The sequence below is a fragment of the Bemisia tabaci genome, chromosome 4 (genome assembly GCF_918797505.1).
Source record: "Bemisia tabaci chromosome 4, PGI_BMITA_v3".
Classification (NCBI taxonomy): Eukaryota; Metazoa; Arthropoda; class Insecta; order Hemiptera; family Aleyrodidae; genus Bemisia; species Bemisia tabaci.
In genome coordinates this window covers 3920163-3944145 of record NC_092796.1, presented here as the reverse complement: position 1 = coordinate 3944145, position 23983 = coordinate 3920163, and the positions used below count along the sequence as shown (strand labels likewise).

The following is a 23983-nucleotide window of genomic DNA, read 5'->3' as shown; positions in this document are numbered from 1 at the left end:
GAATGTCGCTTTCGTTGTAATATTTTGCGGCTAAAAATTACTTTTTCACAGTAAAAATTCATGGTATTTGCAACCTGAAAAGAATATTTTGTCACCTTCCGGCCGAAGTATCACAAGCGCCATGCCACGTTTCAAAATTTCCGCCTCCATTTTATTTTTTTACGGAGAAATCGTTGGTTGAATATGTTGGAAAATTTCACCGAAATTTATCGGCAGCACAAAGAAGATTCAGTGAAATATTCGGACAGCTTCGTTGAGCAATTTCTCTGTAAAAAAATAAAATGGCGGTGGAAATTTTGAAACATCACATGGCGCTTGTGATACTTTGGTCGGAAGGGAACGACTGATCGATCTCTCATGAGATTTTTCTCGGACTGAGCATGTATATGTACAGCCGATCGTTTCTCATGCACTGAAAAAAAAATATTGGTAGAATTTACCATTCGCCCTTCACGCTGTAATAATTGATAAAAAATTTCTTTTCAGTGCGCAAAAGATGCGCGTTGATAGGTAGAACGTATGCAAAAAATCATTTTGGCCCATGCAAATTATGATTGGTCCCTAAAAATCACACTTACCAGCCAAGGTGCGGCTCCTAAAGTTTCATCCTGAGCTTGGATTATTATTCAATTGCGTTTTTAACGCTCGTCGGCCCTGTGCAATAGCCAAATTGAGAAGGCGGTTACATAAACGCTGGAAAAACCGCTGCGCTGGACGCAAAAAACAGAAATTTTTTTCAGATCAAGTGCTTTAAAATGCCTGCGGATCACCTCATCTCGTCCGGGAGGCATTTTTTTCATTTTTCCCCCATTTTTTTGTTTTTGTACCCTGGAAAAAAAACACATCGGATCTAAAGTCCAGACTCTTGAAAACATTGACAAGAAAAAACACTCTTGATTCAATCGGATTTTTGCTTGAATCAAAACGACATCCACTTAAATTAAGAGGCTTGGTTCTTGATTTAAGCAGCTGAAATCTGATTGAATCATGAGTACTTTTTCTTGTCGATGTTTTTAAAAGTCTGGACTCTAGATCCAATGCGTTTTTTTTTCCAGTGCACATACAGTATCCCCCACACATTGAAGAGCTCCACTGAAGACGCAAAGAGGATTGAAGATTGAGAGAATATTGTGAGAACTTACGAGTGAGTGTTGCTGGTTGGCGATATGATGTCGGACCTCGGTCATCTCCTTCTGCTGGAGGAAGGCGACGGTGGTGGGGCTGAGCTTGAGCTTGTCGTGGACGGCGACGAAGCGGAGGAGGTACTCGAAGGAGGTGCTCCGGCAGGCGATCGACTCCTGCGAGAAGTTGCCGACGAGGAGCTTCCTCGGGAAGCTGATTTGGGCCATGATCGTCGGCTGCTCCTGCTTCAGCTGCGAGAAGAGCTCCAGGAAGTCCGTGTAGCGCCGCTCGATCCGCGTGTCGTGCACGTCCTCCTCGCTCCCGTCCAGCCGCACCCGCATCACGTACGTCTGCCCAAAGAAAATATTCCCAAAATCATACACAAAATCTACAGGAACATGCTCCAGCACACGGAGAAAAAAACTTCGTGCGAGGGACCCGAAGTTGAGGTCATATGGATCCCTGAAGTTTTCGGATCGAGCATCTGAACACTTTAGATCTAGCTGTCGAGGTTCGGATCACACATCTGAAACTTCAGTTCTTACATCTGAAAAACTTCGGTTTTCACATGCGAAAAACTTCGTTTCTCACATCTGAAGTAACTTCAGATGTAAGAACTGAAGTTTCAGATGTGTGATCCGAACCTCGACAGCTAGATCTAAAGTGTTCAGATGCTCAATCTGAAAACTTCAGAGATCCATATGACCTAAACTTCGCGGGTCCCACGCACGAGGTTTTTTTCTCCGTGCAGAGTAACATCATAGAGTACACAGAGTCGTAATGTAAATAGGAGAGCTTGCGCCATGTTCTGAACGGAGAAAAAATTTCGTGCGTGGGACCCGAAGTTGAGGTCATACGGATCTCTGAAGTTTGCTGATCACGCATCCGAAAACTTAAGGTCGAGCTGCCGAGGTTCGGATCAGACATCGAGGCACTTCGGTATGTACCGGAGTACTTCAGATGTGTGACCCGAACCCTTCGGTACCCTGGTAAAAATTGGCGTTAAGAGCTGCGTTTCAAAATACAATAGGAATTCTTATAGCCGGCTAAAAAAGGCTACAGAAAATCATATAGCTGGCTGTAGAATGCGGAGAAAATCATACGGCCGAACTACATATATGCGACGATAAAAAATTATGCGATAGTTCCTATCGCCGGGCTTTACACTTTGTCGCCTGGCTGTTGCTTTTTCGCCATCGCTTATAAAAGGCTATAAGAAATTGTGTAGAAATTCGTGTGCTTTGGAAATCATTAAGTTTGATACGGAACCACATTAATATTTACAAAGCACACATTATATTTTCCTTTAATACATATTTTTTTTTTCATCAATTAAAATGAGAATAATCCATACAGAATGTGCAAACATTTCAAAATCATGAGTTGAATAACGCTGACTCCGCCAGATTAAATATTAGAGCCTAACACAAAGCGGAGCGGCGACGAACTGGCGCCTACAAACCTAACAGGGATACTTCACGCATTGCGCAACGCGTGAAGTATCCCTGTTAGGTTTGTAGGCGCCAGTGCGCGTTTCGCGCTGGCTGCCCGCCTGCCGCGCCGCAGCGTGCTCTATGGTATTTTGGAACACAGATTCTACTGCCAATTTTTACCAGGGTATATATCGAAGTACTTCAGATGTGTGGCCCGAACTTCTGCAGCTCGACCTCAAGTTTTTAGATACGTGATCCGAAAACTTCAGAGATCCATATGACCTCAACTTCTGGTCCCATGCACGAGGTTTTTTTCTCCGTGAGGTCGACGAGTTCCGAGCCCAGTGTGCGCCGAGCTTCGGCCACTTTTTCCATACATTTTCGATCCAAAATCGTCACCTTCCGGCCAACGTGCCAAAAGCGCCATGTGACGTTTCAAAATTTCCGCCGCCATTTTACAGAGAAATTGGTGGTTGCATCTGTTTGAAAATTTCACAAAATTTCTTCGCCAGCACCAAGAAAATTCAGTGACATTTTCGGACAGCTTCGTCGACCAATTTCTCTGGAAAAAAATAAATGGATGCGGAAATTTTGATACGTCGCCTGGCGCTTGTGATACTTTGGCCGGAAGGTGACGAAATGGCGATGTAGAACACGCAGTAATTCCTATCATCCTCGTTAAAATCAGCTGACACTGGAAAAAGAGATTGGTAGAATTTACCATTCCTTCACGCTGTACTTCACACAGCGTCAATTTAGAGTCAATTTTGCCAGAAGAAAGATGAACGTTACTATATACTGGTGCAGGTAACCATCCCTCTGGCAGAATCGACTTGAGGATTGGTAGAATTTTAGCATTAGAGGCTTTTTGAACCCCTGGGACACTTTGTAAGCCTGCACTCCTGAACAAATCCTATTCTGAGGTGACCGAGCGAGGAAAAAGTTACGCTTGGAGATCAACGATACTTTTCGCCTAATTGATGAACAATTTGTTGAGCAACTTATTGAGCATGGAATTTTCTTGATGATGGCCGATGAGTGTCAGGGCGAACAAAGATACATTGCGATGTGACTAATTCGTCACCGAGACTAGCTTCAGTTCATGAGGAAAACAACAGATAAAAATAAGAGAATACACAACTGCAAATAAGATTCTTATGACGCATTCTATTGATTTTCAATGGGAAAATAACAAGATGCATTGCGAAAAAGTCTATCAAGTTGCTATATCCTACCATTAGTAAGGTATACTTGCTGTAATATAAGGTATACTTGCTGTAATATAAGGTATACTTGCTGTAATACAGGGTTATCCAGAAGTCCGGGACCCCCCTTATAACTTTTGAACAAAAAATGCTAGAGATTTGAAATTTGGGGAATGTTCCTAGGTCAAAGGGAACTACTTTTTGGCGTACCCAAAATTTTGGGGGGCGCCCCCCCTGAGGGGGGGGCGGACCCTAACTTTTTTTTTTCAAATGGGAACCCCTATCTTGTGATACATCATTCGAAAGGGCTTGAAAAAAGAAAACTTTTGGCGCAAACCGATTGTCGACACCTCAATTTTTAACAAAATGGCGGCCAAAAATGGCGGAAATGCGTTTTTTGGTTATTTACCGTCGGATTCACTTGAAACTTGGTTTCCACAGGTTTTCGAGCACGAAAAAAACAACCAAACCACGGGGTGAGTCCTGGGTAGTTGAAATGACAAGTCAGGAAACACGATTTTCAACTGGCTGAGAGCACCGCACAGGAAATCTGACACATTCCGATTTAAACTTATTTTCCCGCCATTTTTCGGCCGCCATCTTGGAAAAGCTCGGGTATTTTGCAAATCCAATATCGTATTGGTTTTTTTCGTGCTCGAAAACCTGTGGAAACCAAGTTTCAAGCGAATCCGACGGTAAATGCCCAAAAAACGCATTTCCGCCATTTTTTGGCCGCCATTTTGTTAAAAATTGAGGTATCGACAATCGGTTTGCGCCAAAAGTTTTCTTTTTTCAAGCCCTTTCGAATGATGTATCACAAGATAGGGGTTCCTATTTGAAAAAAAAGGGTTAGGGTCCGCCCCCCCCTCAGGGGGGTCGCCCCCCGAAATTTTGGGTACGCCAAAAAGTACTTCCCTTTCACCTAGGAATATTCCCCAAATTTCGAATCCCTAGCATTTTTTGTTCATGAGTTATGAGCGGAGGCCCAGACTTTTGAATGAGCCGCCATTTTTTGGCCGCCATTTTGTTAAAAATTGAGGTATCGACAATCGGTTTGCGCCAAAAGTTTTCTTTTTTCAAGCCCTTTTGAATGATGTATCACAAGATAGGGGTTCCCATTTGAAAAAAAAAAGTTAGGGTCCGCCCCCCCCCTCAGGGGGGGCGCCCCCCAAAATTTTGGGTACGCCAAAAAGTAGTTCCCTTTGACCTAGGAACATTCCCCAAATTTCAAATCTCTAGCATTTTTTGTTCAAAAGTTATAAGGGGGGTCCCAGACTTCTGGATAACCCTGTATAAGATTTACTTGCTGTAATATAAATGCAGATATGTAGTGGTCGCCCCCCCCCCCCCCCTTGCGTAAGCTCCGTCCCCCTTTCGTCCTTTGAAACTACCGGTATTTCGACCGCGTTAGGCAGAAAGGAACTAAGGCACATCAGCTAACAGTGGCGCGGTGTGCTTTGCGATATATAGATTGATCTACCATTTAAACCTATGGAAAAGGATCGATAAAGAGGGCGTTCACAGCGAACACCCTTATAATCAATACTTTACCACAGCTTAAATGAGGAAACATCGATAATCGATCATTCACGCCTCGCCACTGATCAGCTATTGCCAAATTTAATTGGGAACTTTAATTTTGTTCATGAAAACGGTTGAGCGAATTTGCACGCAAATTTCAGTGAATTTTCTGCATTGTACGAAGCAAATACTATAACATTTTCGAACGAATCCGCACAAACGTCCTCTTGTAACAAATTAGGTGCCCAGTTAAATTTGGCAATGACTGATGTGGCTTGGCTCCTTTCTGCTAAACGCGGTCCATTGAAGAATGGCCCATTAACGCGCCTAAAGCGCCTGAAAATATGAGCGATACTTCCAGCTGCACACCGCGAAAGAGCGCGGAAAAAATTAAATTGCTGATTTAACAATTCAATAGCTAGAAAAAGTGACTGCAATATTTCAACGTAGATTTCACACAAAAAATGCTACTTTAACCACTATTGTAAGGTAATTTAACCACGAGGGTGGTTAAAGTAGCATTTTTTTGTTGTAAAATCTACATTGAAATATTGCAGTCACTTTTTTTCAGCAAAATTGAATTGTTAAATCAGCAATTTAATTTTTTCCGTGTACTGTAAAACTCCTGGTCCAGCCCAAGCGAGGCAATAGCGCGACACGGAAATGCTCGTTTACCTGAGTCCCCCCCCCCCCCCCCATGTTTACTGTACAATTCGTCATTAATGCAGTTCGGCGACATAATGATCTCAAGGTTCAAGGCGCTCGATGCTCGACCCCGGACCACCGGATCAATCAAAGTTACTTACTTTTCAGTTATCGATAGAGTTGACAATTCCCACGCTGACGAGCGCAAAGTAAAGGGGAATACGTAAGTACGTGACGTTCCAACAAGGTTACCGCATGTTGAGTCTCAAATCTCGAGCCCACAACACGGAATCAAACTTTTCATCCGATCAAATATGATCGAACTTTATTTGGCATCGTAAAATTGGACAGCATCGGTCAGAATTACCCTAATGGAACTTATCTGAGAAAAAGTACTTTTCAAAAGTACAAAAAGGTAAGCAAATCTCTGACGCATGCGAGAGCTCCGAAAAGTTTCATTGCTTTTAATTTTGGTTGGTATTTAGGTTTTTGTATTTGAACCGCGTTAAGCAGAAAGGATTCGAGACACATCAGCTATTTTTAAATTGAATTGGGCATTTTAATTTTTACATGAAAACGGTTATGCGGATTTTTGTGCAAATTTCAGTGAATATTCTGCATAGTGCGAAGCAAATTCTTTAAAATTGTCAAAGGAATCCACACAAACGTTCTCTTTTAAAATATTAAATTAAGCAGTTAAATTATAAGCGATAGCTTATGTTGCTTGGTTCCTTTCTGCGAAACGCGGTCCATTTTTGCCCTTGGATGGAATGGGCGGAAATTCCATTTAATTTGCCATTCAGGATGGCTTAAAAATTGCTATCGAGACGTTCCAATTTTCAAAAATTTTCGGCTTCGGGGGATAAGCCCTCCGGACCCCTCTCTGCGGCTGCGGGAGTCCCCCCAGACCCCTTTAGCCCAAGTTCTGTATCCCCCTGTGCCGCCCCCCACAGAAAATTCCTACTTCCGCCCATGTGGATGGGGCTTCCGTGAAGTGACTATATCTGTAAGTACATACAAACAGCCATCAATGGGGTGTTGACGGTTAGTGGGTTATTACACTATAATTTTGATCATGGGTGATATATGTAGACTGATACGAGAGAGAAACAATATTTATTGCTATTATCACTGAAATGATTCACTGACACTAGATAATCACTGAGTTGGCTCGGATGAAATTGAAAGTACTTGGAAGTAACTTCAAATTCACTTCCACTCTCTCCTGGTTTTAACAGCTTGAATAACCTTTTCTGAGTCTCTAAACACTTAATTTCGCATAATTTTGGCGAGAAATAATTACTAGAATGTGACTTCAACGTGGGAGCAATCAGTTCCCGAAAAAACAAACAAACGTGATAAATCTGCATTGACGGTTTCGAGGCACACGTGGCATGGCTTCCAAAGCGTTTAAAAAATGTGGATAGGATATACTTTCTTAAAACTACCACTGCGATTGGATCACGTTTCCTATTGACGTAATCTAACGATTCGATTTCATACAGTATAGTCATGCGAGGAGCACTGCTCTGGTTCGTCCTTTCATTATTCCAAAATAAATTTTATTTATTTTCGCCTCCTCACTCTTCTTCTCTTTCTCTTCTTTTTCTATGCTTTATTATCTTCATCATCCTCTACTTCTTTTTCTGCCTCTCCATCTAATTTCCTTCCTGTGTTTTTTTCTCTTTTCGTTCCATTCCCTGTTTTTCTTACTTTGCCTGTTCTTCCTCCTCCACTCACATTGATATTTTCTCTGTGCAGATAGTCTTTACATGGATGAACCAGAAATAGCAGGATTTTAATGCAAAATGTGGTACATATTATTTTTCCAAAATAATTCAGAAATAATAGTTCCTATGTTGCTCCTGGATACAGTAAAAAATAGCAGTCTCCAATTGCAAAATGAAGTCCGCTTGATGGTGCGAGAAAAACCATACAGACAACGATTTCTGCAACATTTCAAACGTCGCACAGTGAAACGAACTAATAAAAGAGGTTGAACATGAGATTTTTGACTAAAATTTAAAACTTCCATGTCTATTTCGTCACAAATTCAATTTCAAGGGGTGTTTCGGTAAGGAAATTTCACGAAAAACCAATGGAACTACTCACTTGAACTTTTCCGTTTCATATTTTCGAAAACCTAAGCTTTCAAAACTTTCAGATTTTGTCAGACTACTATCGACTCGGTCCAGTGTCCAGTGTGCGTCGGCTCTGAGTGCCTCGGTGGGAGACAAAAGCGGCGGATAGGCATTCTACTGCGCTCGGCAAGAATCGCATAACTCCAACAGAAACCCTATGCAAATACGCGGTTCTTGCTGGGTGCGACAGTATTATAGTGGCGGGCGCGGCATGGAGCGCCTATTCTCGAATTCGTGGGGCGTCGCGACGCCGAGACCCGGAATTTCCAGTGCGTCATTCGCAGCCACCTATGTCAGATCGGGGTCAAAAATACCGGGCCGTCTCGACAGGACAGGCATTTGCACGGGACCATCACAACAGAAAAGAACGCAGCTCTTGGGGTCCCATGGTGCGAACGACAGGGATGCGATTTCAAACGAATTTTCGAAGGCAGGGGGAACGAAAGTTGTTCGGAGGAGACAAAATGTACTCGAGATATTGGGGTGGGGGGGGAGGCAAAACTTCGGGAAAGCTCTGCAAATATCAGAAGATTGATTAAAATTGACCTTAACTGCCAAAGGCAAAAGTCACCTTCAGTATGCGGGAAGCTGGAGTGCGAAGATTGCTCGAAGCGGGCAAGATTTCCTTGGGATGGAGAGGGTTACAAATGTCAACCGAGCTCCAAAACTGCCCTAAGATTGATCAAAAGCGACCAAAATTTACTAATGTGATCAAAGAAGCTGTTGCAAGATCCCGAAATTGCTTGATGATAAAAAAGTCACACCTTTTTAGCGAGAAACACATTTTCGAGGTTAAAAAAGCTCGAAACAGCTTTTGTGACTAGCAAACAGGAGCTCGAAGTTGTGGTAATGAGAAGAAAGTTTCTCATTGCATTTCTCCGTATGACGTCATTAAAGGTGGCGGCCATGAAGGTTTCAATCAACGAGAATCTAATGTACCACGGCTATCTGCCGTGCGAAGGAAGAACGCCGTATGAGCATTCGAGAGTTGCCAAATTTCATTCGATTAACAGTTGATTTTTGAGAAGAATTATGAAGAATTTTCCTAGAAATATTCAGACGTTTTAGATCAAATTACAAACAACATTATCCGAGAAATTGGTAACCTTAACAAAAAAATTGCAGGAAATGTGCCGAAATTAATAACGAGCTTCCCAAACTGAAGGGGCAGGGTAGGCAACTATTCAAACGCGCGAGTGAGGGTTGTACATAATTCCTCGAATGAAGGCGATTCCGATGGGAAACTAAGCACAGCGATGCGCCTGGAAGTCAGGCACCCTCACTGCAAAGATAGGATGACTGCCTTGTGAGATTCCCTCGAAATTTTTGTTTCTACCGCATTTTGAAAGAAGAAAAGTGCAATTTTTGTAAATTTTGTCCTAAAGGCGAACGCGGAACTAATCATGAATAGAGAATTTGCAGGTGTCTGTTCGATAAATTTCATGTTTAAGTGGAAACTACTGAGTGAACTGAACACGAGGATACCCTTGGTTCATGAATTGAACAATTATTGAAGGATATGACAAAATGATCTAACTTCTAAAATACGTGTGTTTAAATGGGAAATGCCGCCAGATGACGTCACCAGGCGGCGCATTTTCTCACTCTCAAATCTATTATTATACATATACTATTTCCCATATCAGAAAAAAAATTATAAACAATACTGTGAAATCAACTCGTTAAGCACTTTCAGATGAAGTAATGAAAAATTTGCACGCAAATTTTCCATTTTGGTTAAAAATGGGGTGAAGGCTAATTGAATTTGGGGAAGGCTGAGAAATTTCTGAGCCCCTGTTAGTGTTCCGGATAAAGGACCTCAACAGGACCTCTGGAGTGAATCAATACCGTCACTTTTAAACATTTCTTCTTATTTTCAAGGGGATGAGTGAATACTCAGCCACCAGGGAATTTTCTGCCCTGCTACAACGCCAAAGGTTAACTAATGGAAATTGGGGAGACTATTTCAATCAACTGGGAATACAGGGCTGATTAATGCAGTAGTGTTGTGGCAGCGCTTAATCGATATTCGGACGTATTTCTGCCAAACTGAGCTATGTTCATTAAGACATGAGCACTGAGACCCGTAAGAATATGTCCATAACAGGGCTCACGTCATAATGCACATAGTTCCGTTTGATAGAAATACTCGTACACACATTTCAACAGTTCAACGAGGAGCCTGGGAGACGAACGTCGCAATAAATAATAATCAGTGGCGTGAATTGCGATGTATCGATTGTTATGCCATATAAACCAATGGTAAAGAATCGATTATTAAGGTGTTCGCTGCAAACACCCTGATTATCGATCATTTTCTATAGTTTAAAATGGCATAACAATCGATATATCGCAAAGAACGCCACGCCACTGATGATAATGTACAATGCAGAAAGATAATAACAAAAAGACGATAAATTTTTTAAGTTCGCTCCCTAAGAAAAATACCTGCAGACATACGGAGCTAAAGAGAGTAGCTAACCAGTCTCAAAATTACCGACTGTTAGAATTAAGCCTTCGCTCAGTGGCGCTAGAACTTTCAGTACTTCTCTGCTTGTACTCTACAGGGCTGTAGAATGTACGAAAAAAAGGTGAAAATCATTCATTTGAAGGGAATGGGTGTACAACCCACATTCAAGTACACCGAAAAGGCGAAAAAAACTTGTATGCTGTATACTTGATTCTCAATTTTTTTTGTAAACTTTCATTTCCTTCAATTTAAAACATTAGTGATTTTCAGAGAAATGTCTCCAAATTGCATTGGAAGAGTTTTATTAAAAAGCTTGGAGCTGCAAATCTGCAATTGGTAACATTATTTTCATCTGAAGTCATTAGTTTCAGGAAATTTCGGAAATATTTCAGCTGAAGTTTTATTATGATAAAACTGATGAAATTTTACCGCCCGGACTCTTAAGAACTGATCGCAAAAATCCTATACAGAAATGAGCCGAAATGAATAGAATTGAAGTAAGATTTTGCGGGGACGTGATAAAATGAACTACGCACAAGAAAAATTGCAGGCATTTAATGAATGAATGAACTCAATATTTAAGTGAAAATAATTACTGAAAGGATCGATGCATGAGAGTATCCTTGGTTTTTAAATTGAATAATAAGGATTGGAGGAAATATAACAAAATGATCTGATCTACCGGAATAGGAAATGTATGGGTTTAAATGGGAGATGCTGCTTGATGAAGTCACAAGGCGGTAAATTTTTTCACTTCCAAATCTATTTTTCTAAAATTCCCCATAAAAAAGAGAAAAAATGGAGAATCCAGCTTACTGAACACTCGCAGATGAAATGGAAAGTAATTTTTATCGTGCAAACTTTTCGATAAGGCTATTTTTTTAAGTCTACCCCAGGGATCTCACATATTCGTGTTTTTTACGAAAAGCCGTTGAATTTTAAGTGTCCAGACCAGTGGCGTGGCGTGAATGATCGATTATCGATATTTCCCCGTTTAAAGCTGTGGTAAGGAATCGATTAGTAAGATGTTTGTTGCGAACACCCTGTTAATCGATTATTTCCATTAGTTTAGATGCTAGATCGATCGATATATCGCAAAGCACGCCACGCCACTGGTTCAGACTTTTCAATATCCATGCTTTTTCAGAGTACCCGCGCTTATTTAGTGCAGGAAAAACCTTGCTACACGAGTGATTAGGGCGGAGAACCAGGGGCCGGATTTTGTCGGACCTCCCACCATAATAAAATATACTTAGGATGAGTCTCGACTGCACATCAGTCCGGCTTAGCGCTTCTGATGGGAAACTCCGGGTGAAAGAGTCGAAAAACTCGGCCCCAGAGTCCTAAGCTCTGCCGTGATAGCGAAGAGAGCTGCAGTAATTGAAAAAATAAAGTTTTGAGAAAACGAGATCAGAAGCCTCTCTCCCTTCTTTGACCAAATTGCCCCTGATCATCCGAAAGACTCTTCGAAATCGTTTGGATGATTAAGAACTGACCGATTTTATTTCAATTGCATAAAAGGGGTTTTTTTATTTTGTAGCTGGGCGATTGTTAGGCAAGACAGCCGTAAGTGCTATCATCTGCATGCTTTTATGGCTGCGTTTTGAACACACAACAAACACATTTTCAGGTTAGAAATTGGCAAAGGAGGGCGGCACTCTACTTAAAAGCACTGATTTCATTGGCTCTATGGAGGAGTAATGTCACTTACTGCTATGCCTGAAACTGCGTCATTCGTTGCGCACTTACGTCTTTCTCATATGTCTCATTTTCATGAAAATCATATGAATTTCGCTTTTTCAGTTTCGTCAGTGATTTCATCTGGAGAGATTGGACGAATTTTGAAGGAAACTCTATTTCGAAAATTTGACACTTACTGCTGTCATGACAGCTAAGCTGGCAATACGGTGAGTGATGAGACTATGAGTGACTCAGTCATCAGTTCGATGGCACTCGGCCGTCTACCACCCCGTGACGAGAATCCTAAGCACGAGCGAAGCGCCCGAGCCGTGTGCTTTCTATCTTTTTTGAAGCCACGGTTCCACAGGCAGCTTGCGACGTTAAGTTTGACCGCGCCAAGTTAACACACGGCATTGCGGCAGTGTCGCGCCACCGAGTGCAGATGGGCCTGTTGCACAACTTTTTATTTATTCCTTGAATCGCGAGCACTAAGGATCCTGATGTCACAGGAGCTTTTTGACCACCGGAAACCTCCAAAAAATCAACTCAAAAACGCCCCAAAGTACGGATTTTCAAAACGGTCACTTTTACGCGGGAACGGATCCTTGACCGAAAAGTTTCGAGGCATTATGTTTTTTGGTTCTCTGTTTAGAATAAAAAATGGGTTGGTCAAATATTGGGCAACTTGAAATGTAGTTCGGCTGATTCCTGTTTAATCTTTGCAATTTAATTGCACCCACTCGCACGACAATATTGGCGAATCCAGCAAATTGGCAACATTGTTTTTCTCCATTTAAACCTACGGGAATGTATCGATTCTTAGAAGAGTCAGGTGCTCCGCCAAAAATCGATTATTTGACATAGGTTTAAATGGAAGAAATCCGGAGTTGCCAAATTGCTGGATCCGCTTCTGCACGACAAAGCCGCGTAATTGCCATCGCGCTGTCAACTTGGCGTCGCGTCGCTAGCTACCTGTGGAACCGTAGCTTAACGACCCCTCTTCCTCCCGTCATCGAAAGCCAGAGGCAAACTCATGCGCCAAGTTTAAGGTCATACGCACGGTTATCACTTTAAACTTACGGAGGAAGTTCGTTAAATAATGGGTTAAGGAGGCGTGCTCTGGCAGAGACCTTATAGTAGATGTTTGCCGACGTTTCGACGACAGCGGCGCGTACACACTAAGGTTATCAAAACATAAACAAAGCCTCGGTGTCAAACGGGCTAAACGTGAGCATCGCTCGTCTATAGACTTCATGGTTACTTAAGCGTCAATTCCAGCGAGCTGATTGTTCAAATGGATAGACAAAGCGATAGACAAAGAAGACTTAGTGAATATGGAGCAATCCTATTGGTTGAAATGGGTGGTTCCTGTAGAATAAAGGAGAAAATGATCGACTAACTATCGGGTCCGTCGCGGGTTGCCGTTAGTTAGTCTATTGACTACCTCCTTCATCCATTCAACATCCCACTTTCACCAATAGAATCCCTCCATATCTGTTTTCTCTTCTTTGTCTATAGCTTTGTCTATCAATTTCAACAATCAGCCCGCAGAGAAAAAAAAACCACCAATGAGGCTCCTTTTTACCTCGAGGAACATTTTAGCTGTAATAACGAAAAGTTCTAGTTACATAAAAAAAAAAATTTGGTGCGATACCGTCACCTTCCGGCCAAAGCATCACAAGCGCCACGTTTAAAACTTTCCGCCGCCATTTTATTTTTTATAGAGAAATCGTTCAATAAAGCAGTCCGAAAATTTCACTCAATTTTCTTTGTGCTGCCGAAGAAATTCAGTAAAATTTTCTAACAGATTCAACCAACAGTTTCTCTGCAAAAAAATATACTGGCGGCGGAAATTTTTAAACGACACATGGCGCTTGTAAAACTTTGGCCGGAAGGTGACGATATCATCGAAAAAATGTAAGGCAACTTGGAGAAAATTGTTGTCGAGAGTAAAAATTCGCTTGGTAAAATTAATTGACTTTTTGAGACGACGCGACAAGTATTTTCCACAAAGTGTCGAGAAAACTACCGCGGAAATGGTATTCTTTGCTGTACTGCAACTGATACATCTCAGTGCATTACGTTGGGAATCAACTATATGAAGTCGAAGATTGTTTTTTTGTGGATATTCCAGATGCATATAAATTTTCTTTTGACCTCTAAATTCCACATGAACACGTTATAAAACTGAGCAGACTTAAAGACGGAGTTTGATGGTAATGTGCTAGAGACAAAAAACTATTTTGGTTACAATAGTTTTTTGTCTCTATTTTTTTGTATAATAGGACTCAATGAGCAGGACTGAGATATACCTACGGCAGAGAGAGAGAGGGTGAGAGATAACTGCAGCTGCTAAGGACGATTGCTCGAAATTGGTCGATTCAAAAGGTAATTTACCTTGGCCCTAATTTTTTCCGTTATCAATTGCTTAAGCTCCAATTTTAAGAGTGCATTGTTTTTTTGTCGTTTTGGTGTCATTTAGAAGAGGAAACCACTGAATACAGTCTTTGGGTGATAACTTTCAATAGAACATTCCAGAATTTTGTCAATGGGTCAGAAACTGCAAGTAGACTATACCGGCTTGAATACGGTGATTACAAAGATGAAAAACACAGGACAGCAGTGCACTGGAAAAAAGTGGCATGATTTAAGCAAAAATATTCTTAAAATTGCTAAGATCATTTCTTCTTGAGTCAAGATGAAAACTGCGTAAGTTACGGCAAGAAAAAAAGATGCTTATTCCTACAAATAAAGAAGAAGAAGAAGAAGAAGTCGCTTATATTAAGCAGGAACCTGCTCAATTCAAGCATTCGTATTCTTGATTCAGGACAAAGGTTTCTTCACAGCAAATTCAAAAAATACTTTTGCTTATTTGAAGTTATTTTTTCACTAAGGGCAAAATGATATTATCAACCTTATGGAGAACTATAACACGATTCCAATTTTGGAAAAAGGATCAAGGGGGAAGAATTATCAAACTTACCACGTATTTTTTGGCATTGTCATCTTGGACGGTTTTGGTGGAGACGATCTCGAACCTGAGGCAAGTGAGATCATTGTGGTCATCTGAATTCGTGGTTTCGTTCAAAGATGAACTGTGCGTCCCGTTTGTTCCGTTCGTCTCGTTTGGAGTGCTCGTCCAAGAGGCTGAAACAAACAACTTCAATCCATCAGGTCACCGGTAAAAGGTAGTTCAATATTGCTTCTAAAGCCCTGGATAGACGATCAAATTCCCGAGCCAATTCCGATCAAAGTAGCATCAAAGTGTCGGGAGTCATCAGTCTTAAACCCATTAATTTGCTTAATTTTAAAATGAAAACTTGGCAGAAATGTTTCCTGTGGCAGGAAATGATGAATGGTGGCACTCCGTTCTGATCTTACTTTGAACAAAAAAATGCAGGCCGTCAAAATTTGATGGTAGATGGTGACCACCAGTCATCAGCATGTCTACTTTGATCGGAATTGGTTCGGACTTTGATCGTCTATCCAGGGCTTAACAGCCCTTGTTGTAGGTAATACACAAAAATACGCAAAGTTTTTACGTAGACTGCGAGGTTACTGGTTTATTTCGGGCGAACCTTAAGTGCTCATCGTAAGTTCTGAGCATGATCCATGTTGTCGTGCTGATTAAAAACGCCGTATGAACCTTCAGACGTTGCCAAATGTCCTTTGATAAAACACGAATTTCCTGGTACATTTATGAATATTTTCCTTTCGATTTTTCAGACAATTTTGTACACAATTTCACCTAAAGTTCCTGAAAATTTCAAGGAAAAATATTCATATAACTTTCTTCGAAAATAAACTTTTTATTGAGGGGAATTTGGCAACTCTCGAATTTTCTCATCAAAATTTCTTGTAAGAATCGATTCACCCAATGACAATATCGTGAGTCAACTCCCAAGCGTGATATCATCGTTGAAATCAGCATTGATATCAGAGTGACATCAGCATTGATCAGTACTGGTTACAAAAATCTCAAATGTTCCGCTCATAATAAAACCGACTTCTAAGTGAGTCCGATCGCACTTCAAAACCGATTTAGCGCGTTTACAAATGAAGGGTGTTCCTCCGTGATGTTATTCGTGGCTATTTGTGTCGTGCTGTTGCACATTCGGATGTATTTATGCTAAATGGAACTATGTGCAAGTGGAGAGTTGGGGTGTGCCCGTTAGTTGAGGGCCATAAGAATGAATAGGAATCTATAAGCGCCAGTGACGTCAGTGGCAACGATCGAGACGGGGCACGACGGGGAGATGGGTGGCGGGACTCTTTAACTCATGAGCCCTGTCCACAATGCTCTTGTCACATGACCACGGCTCACGAGTTAACGCTCAGTTCCTTTTGATTCAATGTAGAATCCCGCTTTTCCATTTTCTTAAAAGGAACTAAATCCACTTTTACATTGTTTCTAATGCAGCTCGCACGAGCACGCCCCATCTTTCCACATGCACATAGTTCCTTTCAGCATAGATACGTCCATCTATTGCGGCGCCTATAAAAATTTGCGGTGGAACTGCAAAGACGGGGCAGCGATTGGTGCGCGTTTCGACCCAAGGGTTTAATTCACAATACCGGTGCGTTCGAATTTAAAGGCAAGCAAAACGGAAATATCCCTTTGAAGAGTTGCCGTATGGAATTTTTACCGCTGGAATTGGTTTATGAGACAAATATTCATTAACAAACGTGTGTTGCGATGTAATTTCGACTCTATCAATCTAGTGTTCCATTCCTCACACGCATAACCTGAAAAATGATTGAAAATTTTTAGGAACGCCTGGTGCTTCGTGATTCGTGTCACGAAACGAAAATATGTTCGGTCAAAATGCCCCAGGACTGGTCTCGAAAATTTTAAATTCGCTCCAGTTGGAAACATCATCGTACATGGTACATCGTGAAAACAACATTACTGCATGCGAATAGTCTCTGATGATGAGTGTGTAGTGAACGTTTCATTTTTGAAATACTTCGAAAGCACGATAGCGACTTAGCCCGCCTTCATTTCCTACAATGCTTTACAGGGCCGGATTTACCTACTTGCCGCCCATGGGCCGCCTGTGTTTTGCCGCCCCCTTCTCATTCGTTTTGAAACATCAATAAAAACCATCTAATGAACGTGCCAGCGGGGGAAGGGTGCATAAGACGCGTTTACTCGTGTTGAACACATTTTTTGGGAAAGCCATTAAGCCCACATTACTAGCAAAAGTTCACGGAACTTTGCGCGAAAGTTAAGTTTCGTAAACCTATCTCTGGGTGGACAAGACCTTCCATTCATAAGAAATGAACGAAAAAATTATGAAAGAACAAACATAAATGTGGATTAATGATTTTAACTTCCGCCGCCGCCGCGCCGTGCAAACCGCACCGTGTTTGGCGCAATGCGTGAAGTATTCACGCAGTCTTGTAGGCGCTATGCGTTTCACGCTGATCGCAATGTGTTTGCCGCAATGCGTGAAGTATTCGTGCAGTCTTGTAGGCGCTAATATGTGTTACATGCCGACCGCGCGCCGCACCGAGGGCTTCTCCTTTCCATCTGAAGTCCTCGTCATCATTTCTCTCTAAATCGCGCCCGTTCCAGGCCAAATTGCGTGTTTGGTTTCTCTCTTAACTCGACTAATTGAAGGTGCTGTCTCTTGTATCACTGAAAGACGACACAATTAGAAATTACTATACTCTCAGGAAATGAGAGATTTTATCGCCTTTTCTCGTTAGTAATTTTTTTTTTCTAAATCCGATTTTTTTTTATACCTACATTTACAAAAATTGCAAAATTTGCCGCCCCCTATAGATTTGCCGCCATGGGCCGCGGCCCATGTGACCACCCCCTTAATCCGGCCCTAATGCTTCACGCTTTGTCGTGAAGTTAGTTTACTTGCATGCTCTACCCGAGCACAACCTGCACCATCGAAATAAAGGCTGCATGCTTTATTCCGAATAAAGGTTCGACTCACAATCAGTGGCGTGGCGTGCTTTGCGATATATCGATTGATCTGCCATTTAAACCTATAGAAAAGTATCGATAAACACGGTGTTCGCAATGAACACCTTAATAATCGATTCTTTACCATAGCTTCAAATGGGATACTATCGATACTCGATTATCATGCTTCACCACTGGCCACCACGGCTTCGGACGCCCTTATTACTACAGCCTCTGACCGCATAAGAAACGTTTAACATAGTTTTACCATGCTGAAGAAAACCGCCGTATGAAAATTCAGACGTTGCCAAATTCCTCCGCGTGGAAAATGTATTTCTGAAGAAAGTTGCGTTTATCTCTTTTTGCATTTTTCCTGATACGTAAAATTAAATTTCGGATATAATATTAGTTCTTAAAAATTAGAGGACAAATTCTTCACAAGTTTTTTTGAAAATTGTATGAAACAAAACTGGACAACGCCCGAAGGCTTACACGACGGTCTTCCTTTGCGGACGCATGCACTGCATGCAGACTTTATAGCCTTTTTGACGAAACAAAACCGTTTCCAGGTTTTGCGCACAAAGGCTACAAGACGCATCGAGAACGATGAAGAACATTACTGCCGTACTAAGGTAGAACGCCGTATGAGCTTTCAAACGTTGCCAAGTTCCCTTCGATAAAAACGGAATTAACAGGAAAAATTGTGAATATTTTTTTCCAAAATGTTCAGATAATTTTTTACGCAATTTGATCTAAAATATCTGAAAATGTCAAGGAAAAATACGCATGAATGTCATCAAAAATACATGTTTTAGCAAGGGGGATTTGGTAACTCTCGAATATCCATACGGCGTTCTTCCTTAGCACGGCAGATTACATTTATGGCAAGATAAAACGTTAGATGTGTATCGAGGTTTACCGAGACATCGGATTTTAGCCTGGAATTTTCTGGTGAACGGAAAAATCCTGAATTCAATCCCTATTAGTGTATTTTCCGAAGGAAAAATACACTATTCTAGTTTGAACGTTGCCCTAGATAAACCTATTAACAAAATAATTCGCATTAATACGTCTTGCGACTGAAGTATGTTCAGTCGCAAGACGTACAGTCGTTGATATAAATGTTCAGTATTGTTCAGTGGACATTTATTAACGACTCTGAGGGCTTGTAATAATGTTGTCGTTGCGTTGGTTGGACTTTATCACAGTCTCGAGATAGACTCATCGGACCGGAAGGAGCGAAGAGAGGCATAGTAAGAAGTTCAACATTTACGCGATGCTCATTGTTCACAGTTAAACGTGTGTTTACCTTTGATTAGAGCATGGCGCAGGGCGTAGGTGTTGGGCAAAGTTTCGTAAACAGCTCCTCCGGAGTGATGTTTCCCTCGAGCCCGAGTTTTTTTACGAGGATTTTAATACGGTTACCCAACCTACTTATTGACGGCGAAACTGCAAAAACGCAATTCTCGATTTACGACGCTCGCTCCTCATTTCCGGACCTAATTTATTTTCATTTTAATGGAAAAACAAGCGGGAAAGTTCTAATACTGTCGTATTAGAAAAGCGCTCAGGTGTTAGTCAATGTATTTAGTGAAGAAAGGAAGTATAAACTCCGTCGACTTGGCTGGGAAATGGAAATAAAACATCAGCTGATAGCAAACAAAGGTTACCAAGGAAACCGTAAACGCGTTTTTTCGTTTCCCGAAAATGATAGCAACCGTTGAGCTCTTCACGCGCGTTTTTTTTAGGCTTCATTTATTTTCAATTAACGATCAATTTCGATAAGAATTACTCTACCGCTAAGGAATTTTCTTATAGACAAACGATCGAAACTACCCGCGCATTACGACAAAAGCATAAAATACGGTTTTCACAGCTTTATTTATTTTAAAACTGGACCCCCCCCCCCCCCCAAAAGCCTACACAACAATGAGCTGGTGCGCCATTTAAACGAATTAGCACTAGTATACTAGTACTCTAGAGGCAAGTCGAAATCAAAAAGCGCTGCCTATCGGCTGAGCGCTTAATATTTACCTTCATTTCTTGAAAACTTTCAAGATATCTCTCCTCTGAGTGGAAATTATACTAAAACTTCAAGCAATAGTGCTGGTTTGTTCTCCTTTGATACAATAAAATGGACTAAATTTTGAAATTTATTGGGGACTTCTATTTCTGGCTCGTCAATTGGATTGCATTTTGCAAGAAGGAACGAAGAGCGTTCCAATGTTGCTAGGATTGTGCATTCACATCCTTTGCAATAAAATCACTGAAATCATTCAAAAAATTGAATTTGGAAAGGTAATTTTTGGATTGAATTTATAGCACATCGGGAGTAAAGATACGACCTGATTCAGGTGATCAGTTTATACTTGCAAGGTGAAAAAAGTCGCACAATCTTAGCGACATTGGAATGCTCGTGCTTCCTTTACGTAAAATGCAATCCGATCAACACACTAGTCTGAACGGGAAAACTAATGTAAGATATGTTGTTTCGATAAAATGAGCCAAAAATAGTAGTTTGCCATGCAAAATTCAGTTCAACTGGGAGTGGGGACGTTGAAACGTCGCGACGAGATTTTCTTTTTCGTGGTTTCGCCGTTTCACGGCCATGCCTGTGCCCTCTCTGATTGGCTCATCGGTTTCCGGCTTTCCATGGGGTTCTGAAGGATCAATGTAAACAAACCCGACGAAGAAGAAATGATGCTATCGAGAGGGAAAATGAACGATGCTCGACGCGGAAAAAGTGTAATTCTCTGAAAAAATATCCTTCGAAGTTTATTCAGAACTTATCTTAGAAGTTAGAAATTAAAAAATCCATATCACGTCTGGAACTGTGTTGCCGTCTTGTGCGTTTATCTCGTTCCACAAATAGGAACGAAGAGGCTGCCACAAGAGGTCGAATGCGCACGAGGCGCACAATGGATCGAATCAATGGAAGAGGTCGGACAAACTATTTGGAAACTTTGAAAGCGTGCGCAAATCCGTGTATACGAAACTTTGAGGTTTTAAAGGTGGTTCCATTGGTTTCCTTGTGAAATTTCCTTTCAGAACCACCCCTCAAAATTTGAAATGTGACGAAAGAAACAACAAAATTTGCAGTTATAGTCATATAATTCATGTTCGACCTCTCTGATTGACTCGATCCACTGTGCAGCGTTCCTCGATGTCATGAGTTCATGACAGATTCCAACAAATGGATAAGTGCCATGCCCACAAAAATTATTGCCGAAAATTTTCAATGCTGCTTAATTCTGGACGATAACTCTGAACTTCTTTCTCTGGCGTGGGTTTTTGTAAAATATTGAAAAGAATGTTGCACTAATAACTGGCGAACACAGGGCTAATAGCATTTACCGAATAACACAATTTTAAGGAGAAGGGGTTTTTTCCTGAATTTCCTTGCGCTCGTATGTACGGATATTGAGACGGCAGGAATTTCAGTAAATCCTTGAACCATTCAATCAGCCGGAGGTTTAAAAGTTTCGCCTCTCACATAAATAGAAAAGGCCAGAATTTTTACATTAATTCCACACGATGAAAAGAACTTCGATTACCTACAACGACTGAGCTTCAGTCCAGATGGAACATTTAAGTTTCCGGTTCAGGTAAGTGAGGTTTTCGGTCGTGCAAACCAAACTATGGTTCGTTTAAGCGAGGCTTTGGAAAAAAAAGAGCTTCGGTATACCTGACAAAAGCTTGAGTTACCTTAACTGAAGTTTGGTCCTTAAGACTGAAAACTTCAGTTTGCAACGTTTCAAGGTTTTCCCCACCCCTTTAATATACTTTAATTTTTCGATCGGAGAGAACTCTAGGCAAGTCCTCTGAGAGGATCAATGGACCGCATTTTAAGCGGAAAGAAACCAAGTCACATCGGCCAAATTTTGTCGGATAATTTATTTTTCTACGGTAGAAAACTAGTTCAGATTCTCTTGAAAATTTCAAGAAACTTCCTCTGTGTACGTTAAGGCCTGGATACACGCTCAAATTTCCATCAATTTTCGATCAAACGGTGACTGGTGCACACCATCTACCATCAAGTTTCTGCTGCCTGCAAAAATTTGACCGCCATTTTTGTCATCATTTTGATCGGAAATTGACGGAAATTTGAGCGTGTATCTAGGCCTTGGGAAAATTTCCCTGGTGTTTTCTGAAGGATCTGTACAACTGCTCTCCTGTAAAATAAACACATTGCTCGCACTGGAAAAAAAACACATTGGATCTAGAGTCCAGACTCTTGAAAACATTGACAAGAAAAATGACTCTTGATTCAATTAGATTTAAGCTTAAATCAAAAGGAAAGCCGCTCAAATTAAGAGGCTTGGTTCTTGATTTAAGCTTAAATCTGATTGAATCAGGAGTATTTTTTCTTGTTAATGTTTTTAAGAGTCTGCACTCTAGATCCAATGTGTTTTTTTTTCCATTGCGATGAAATTTGGCGATGACTCATGTTACTTGGGCCCTTTCTGCTTAACGCAGTCCAATTACAATCAGGCGAGAACCTCATTACGTGCGCATCCAGCACGGATGGATGGGGGGGGGGGGGGGGGGGCGTCAGCAAGGGACTTGCTCGGAAAACGCTGTACAACTTTCATTCAAGGCGGGCGCAACCGATCTGTTTTTATGCGGCACATTAATCGCTTTTTAAGTCCACTCTGGCCAAACCGCGACAGGAATGCAAAACGTCGATCCTCTGACGAAATGATTTGGATTCCTACGTGAGCCCTCTTTGTCCATATCACTTTATGCTTTCCAGGGCTCGCATGGAAATCGAGGTACGCCCTTACGCCAGAGGAGGAAGAAAAAAAGAACTGTAAAAAATTACAATAGACGCGGCTCATTATGCACTTTTATGAGGGGCGATAAAACGGCGTGTAAATAGTTCCAGGCTGCAGCGATTTTCGAGGGACTTCAACGTTGTTAAAAACCGCGCTTCATTTCCGCGAGGAAAAAAGTTGACTCCGCATTAACTGCAGTACTTCAATTGGTTCACTTTGAAAACGCGCTGAGGGTTTTTTTTTACTTTTCCCATAGAGTGCATGTTATATTCTTTCCCGCTAAAAGCCGAATGTTAGCACCTAGTGTTTGCGCAAATGCATTGATTTTAGGCCAAAGTTTGTGCTTGTTTTCTTGACTTAGATGTCGTCGAAAAAATTAGTAGATCACATTTTGCAATAGGGAACTATTATTTCTGGCTTCTTACGAGAGCGACATAATGTGCTCTCAGTTTTTTTCAGATGTGTTTTTGAATGTGAGCCAGAATTAGTAGTTCCTCGTGGCAAAATGCAGTCCAAATGTTCGAAATTCCACGAATACTTTTTTTTCCAGAGCAACTTTAGGAACGTCCTGTCAATATTTTTCTCGTCGGATTTCTTTATGAGACGACCAAAGTTCCTGTAGTTTTAATGAAATCCTTGTTACAACAACCAGGGACAATGGAAATGCCGGTTGTCTTTGAAACAAATCTGACAAAGAAAATATTGACAGATCGTTCCTATTGATGCTACGGGTTTATTCCCGTGTAAACTTTATCATCTGCTATATCTATCCGACATTAAGTATTATATCTGTTTTTCATGTGACACTAGGAAACGCCCCTCAAAAGAGATGGTACCTCCTTAAACAACCTAAAGAACAAAACAAACTCCTGAGTAACGGAGGATGTATTCTTGTAACCAATTGGACTGCATTTTGCATGTAGGAACTGTTGGCTCTACGGATTTCTGGCTCATCCGTAAAAAAAACATACATCTTTAGGGGAACTAATGGTACATACGTAGTTTTTAAACTGAGCCAGGAATTGTAGTTCCTATAGTTGCAAAATATTTAGTCCAACTGTTCGTCACTTC

General features: G+C 41.2%; 2 protein-coding genes across 2 annotated transcripts in view; both read right to left on the bottom strand.

The window, feature by feature from the left end:
• The window catches only part of HemK2 (HemK methyltransferase 2), a gene marked incomplete in the record, with an annotated part of 278137 nt that overhangs the window by 187380 nt on the left and 66774 nt on the right, over window positions 1–23983 (bottom strand).
• The window catches only part of Snx21 (Sorting nexin 21), a 60102-nt gene that overhangs the window by 29123 nt on the left and 6996 nt on the right, over window positions 1–23983 (bottom strand). Inside the window, exons 2-3 of the mRNA XM_019042576.2 lie at window positions 15201–15364; window positions 1143–1472 (exon numbers count right to left, since the gene is read on the bottom strand). Coding sequence (XP_018898121.2) covers window positions 1143–1472; window positions 15201–15364 — 494 coding nt within the window. The remainder of the gene's footprint in view (window positions 1–1142; window positions 1473–15200; window positions 15365–23983) is intronic.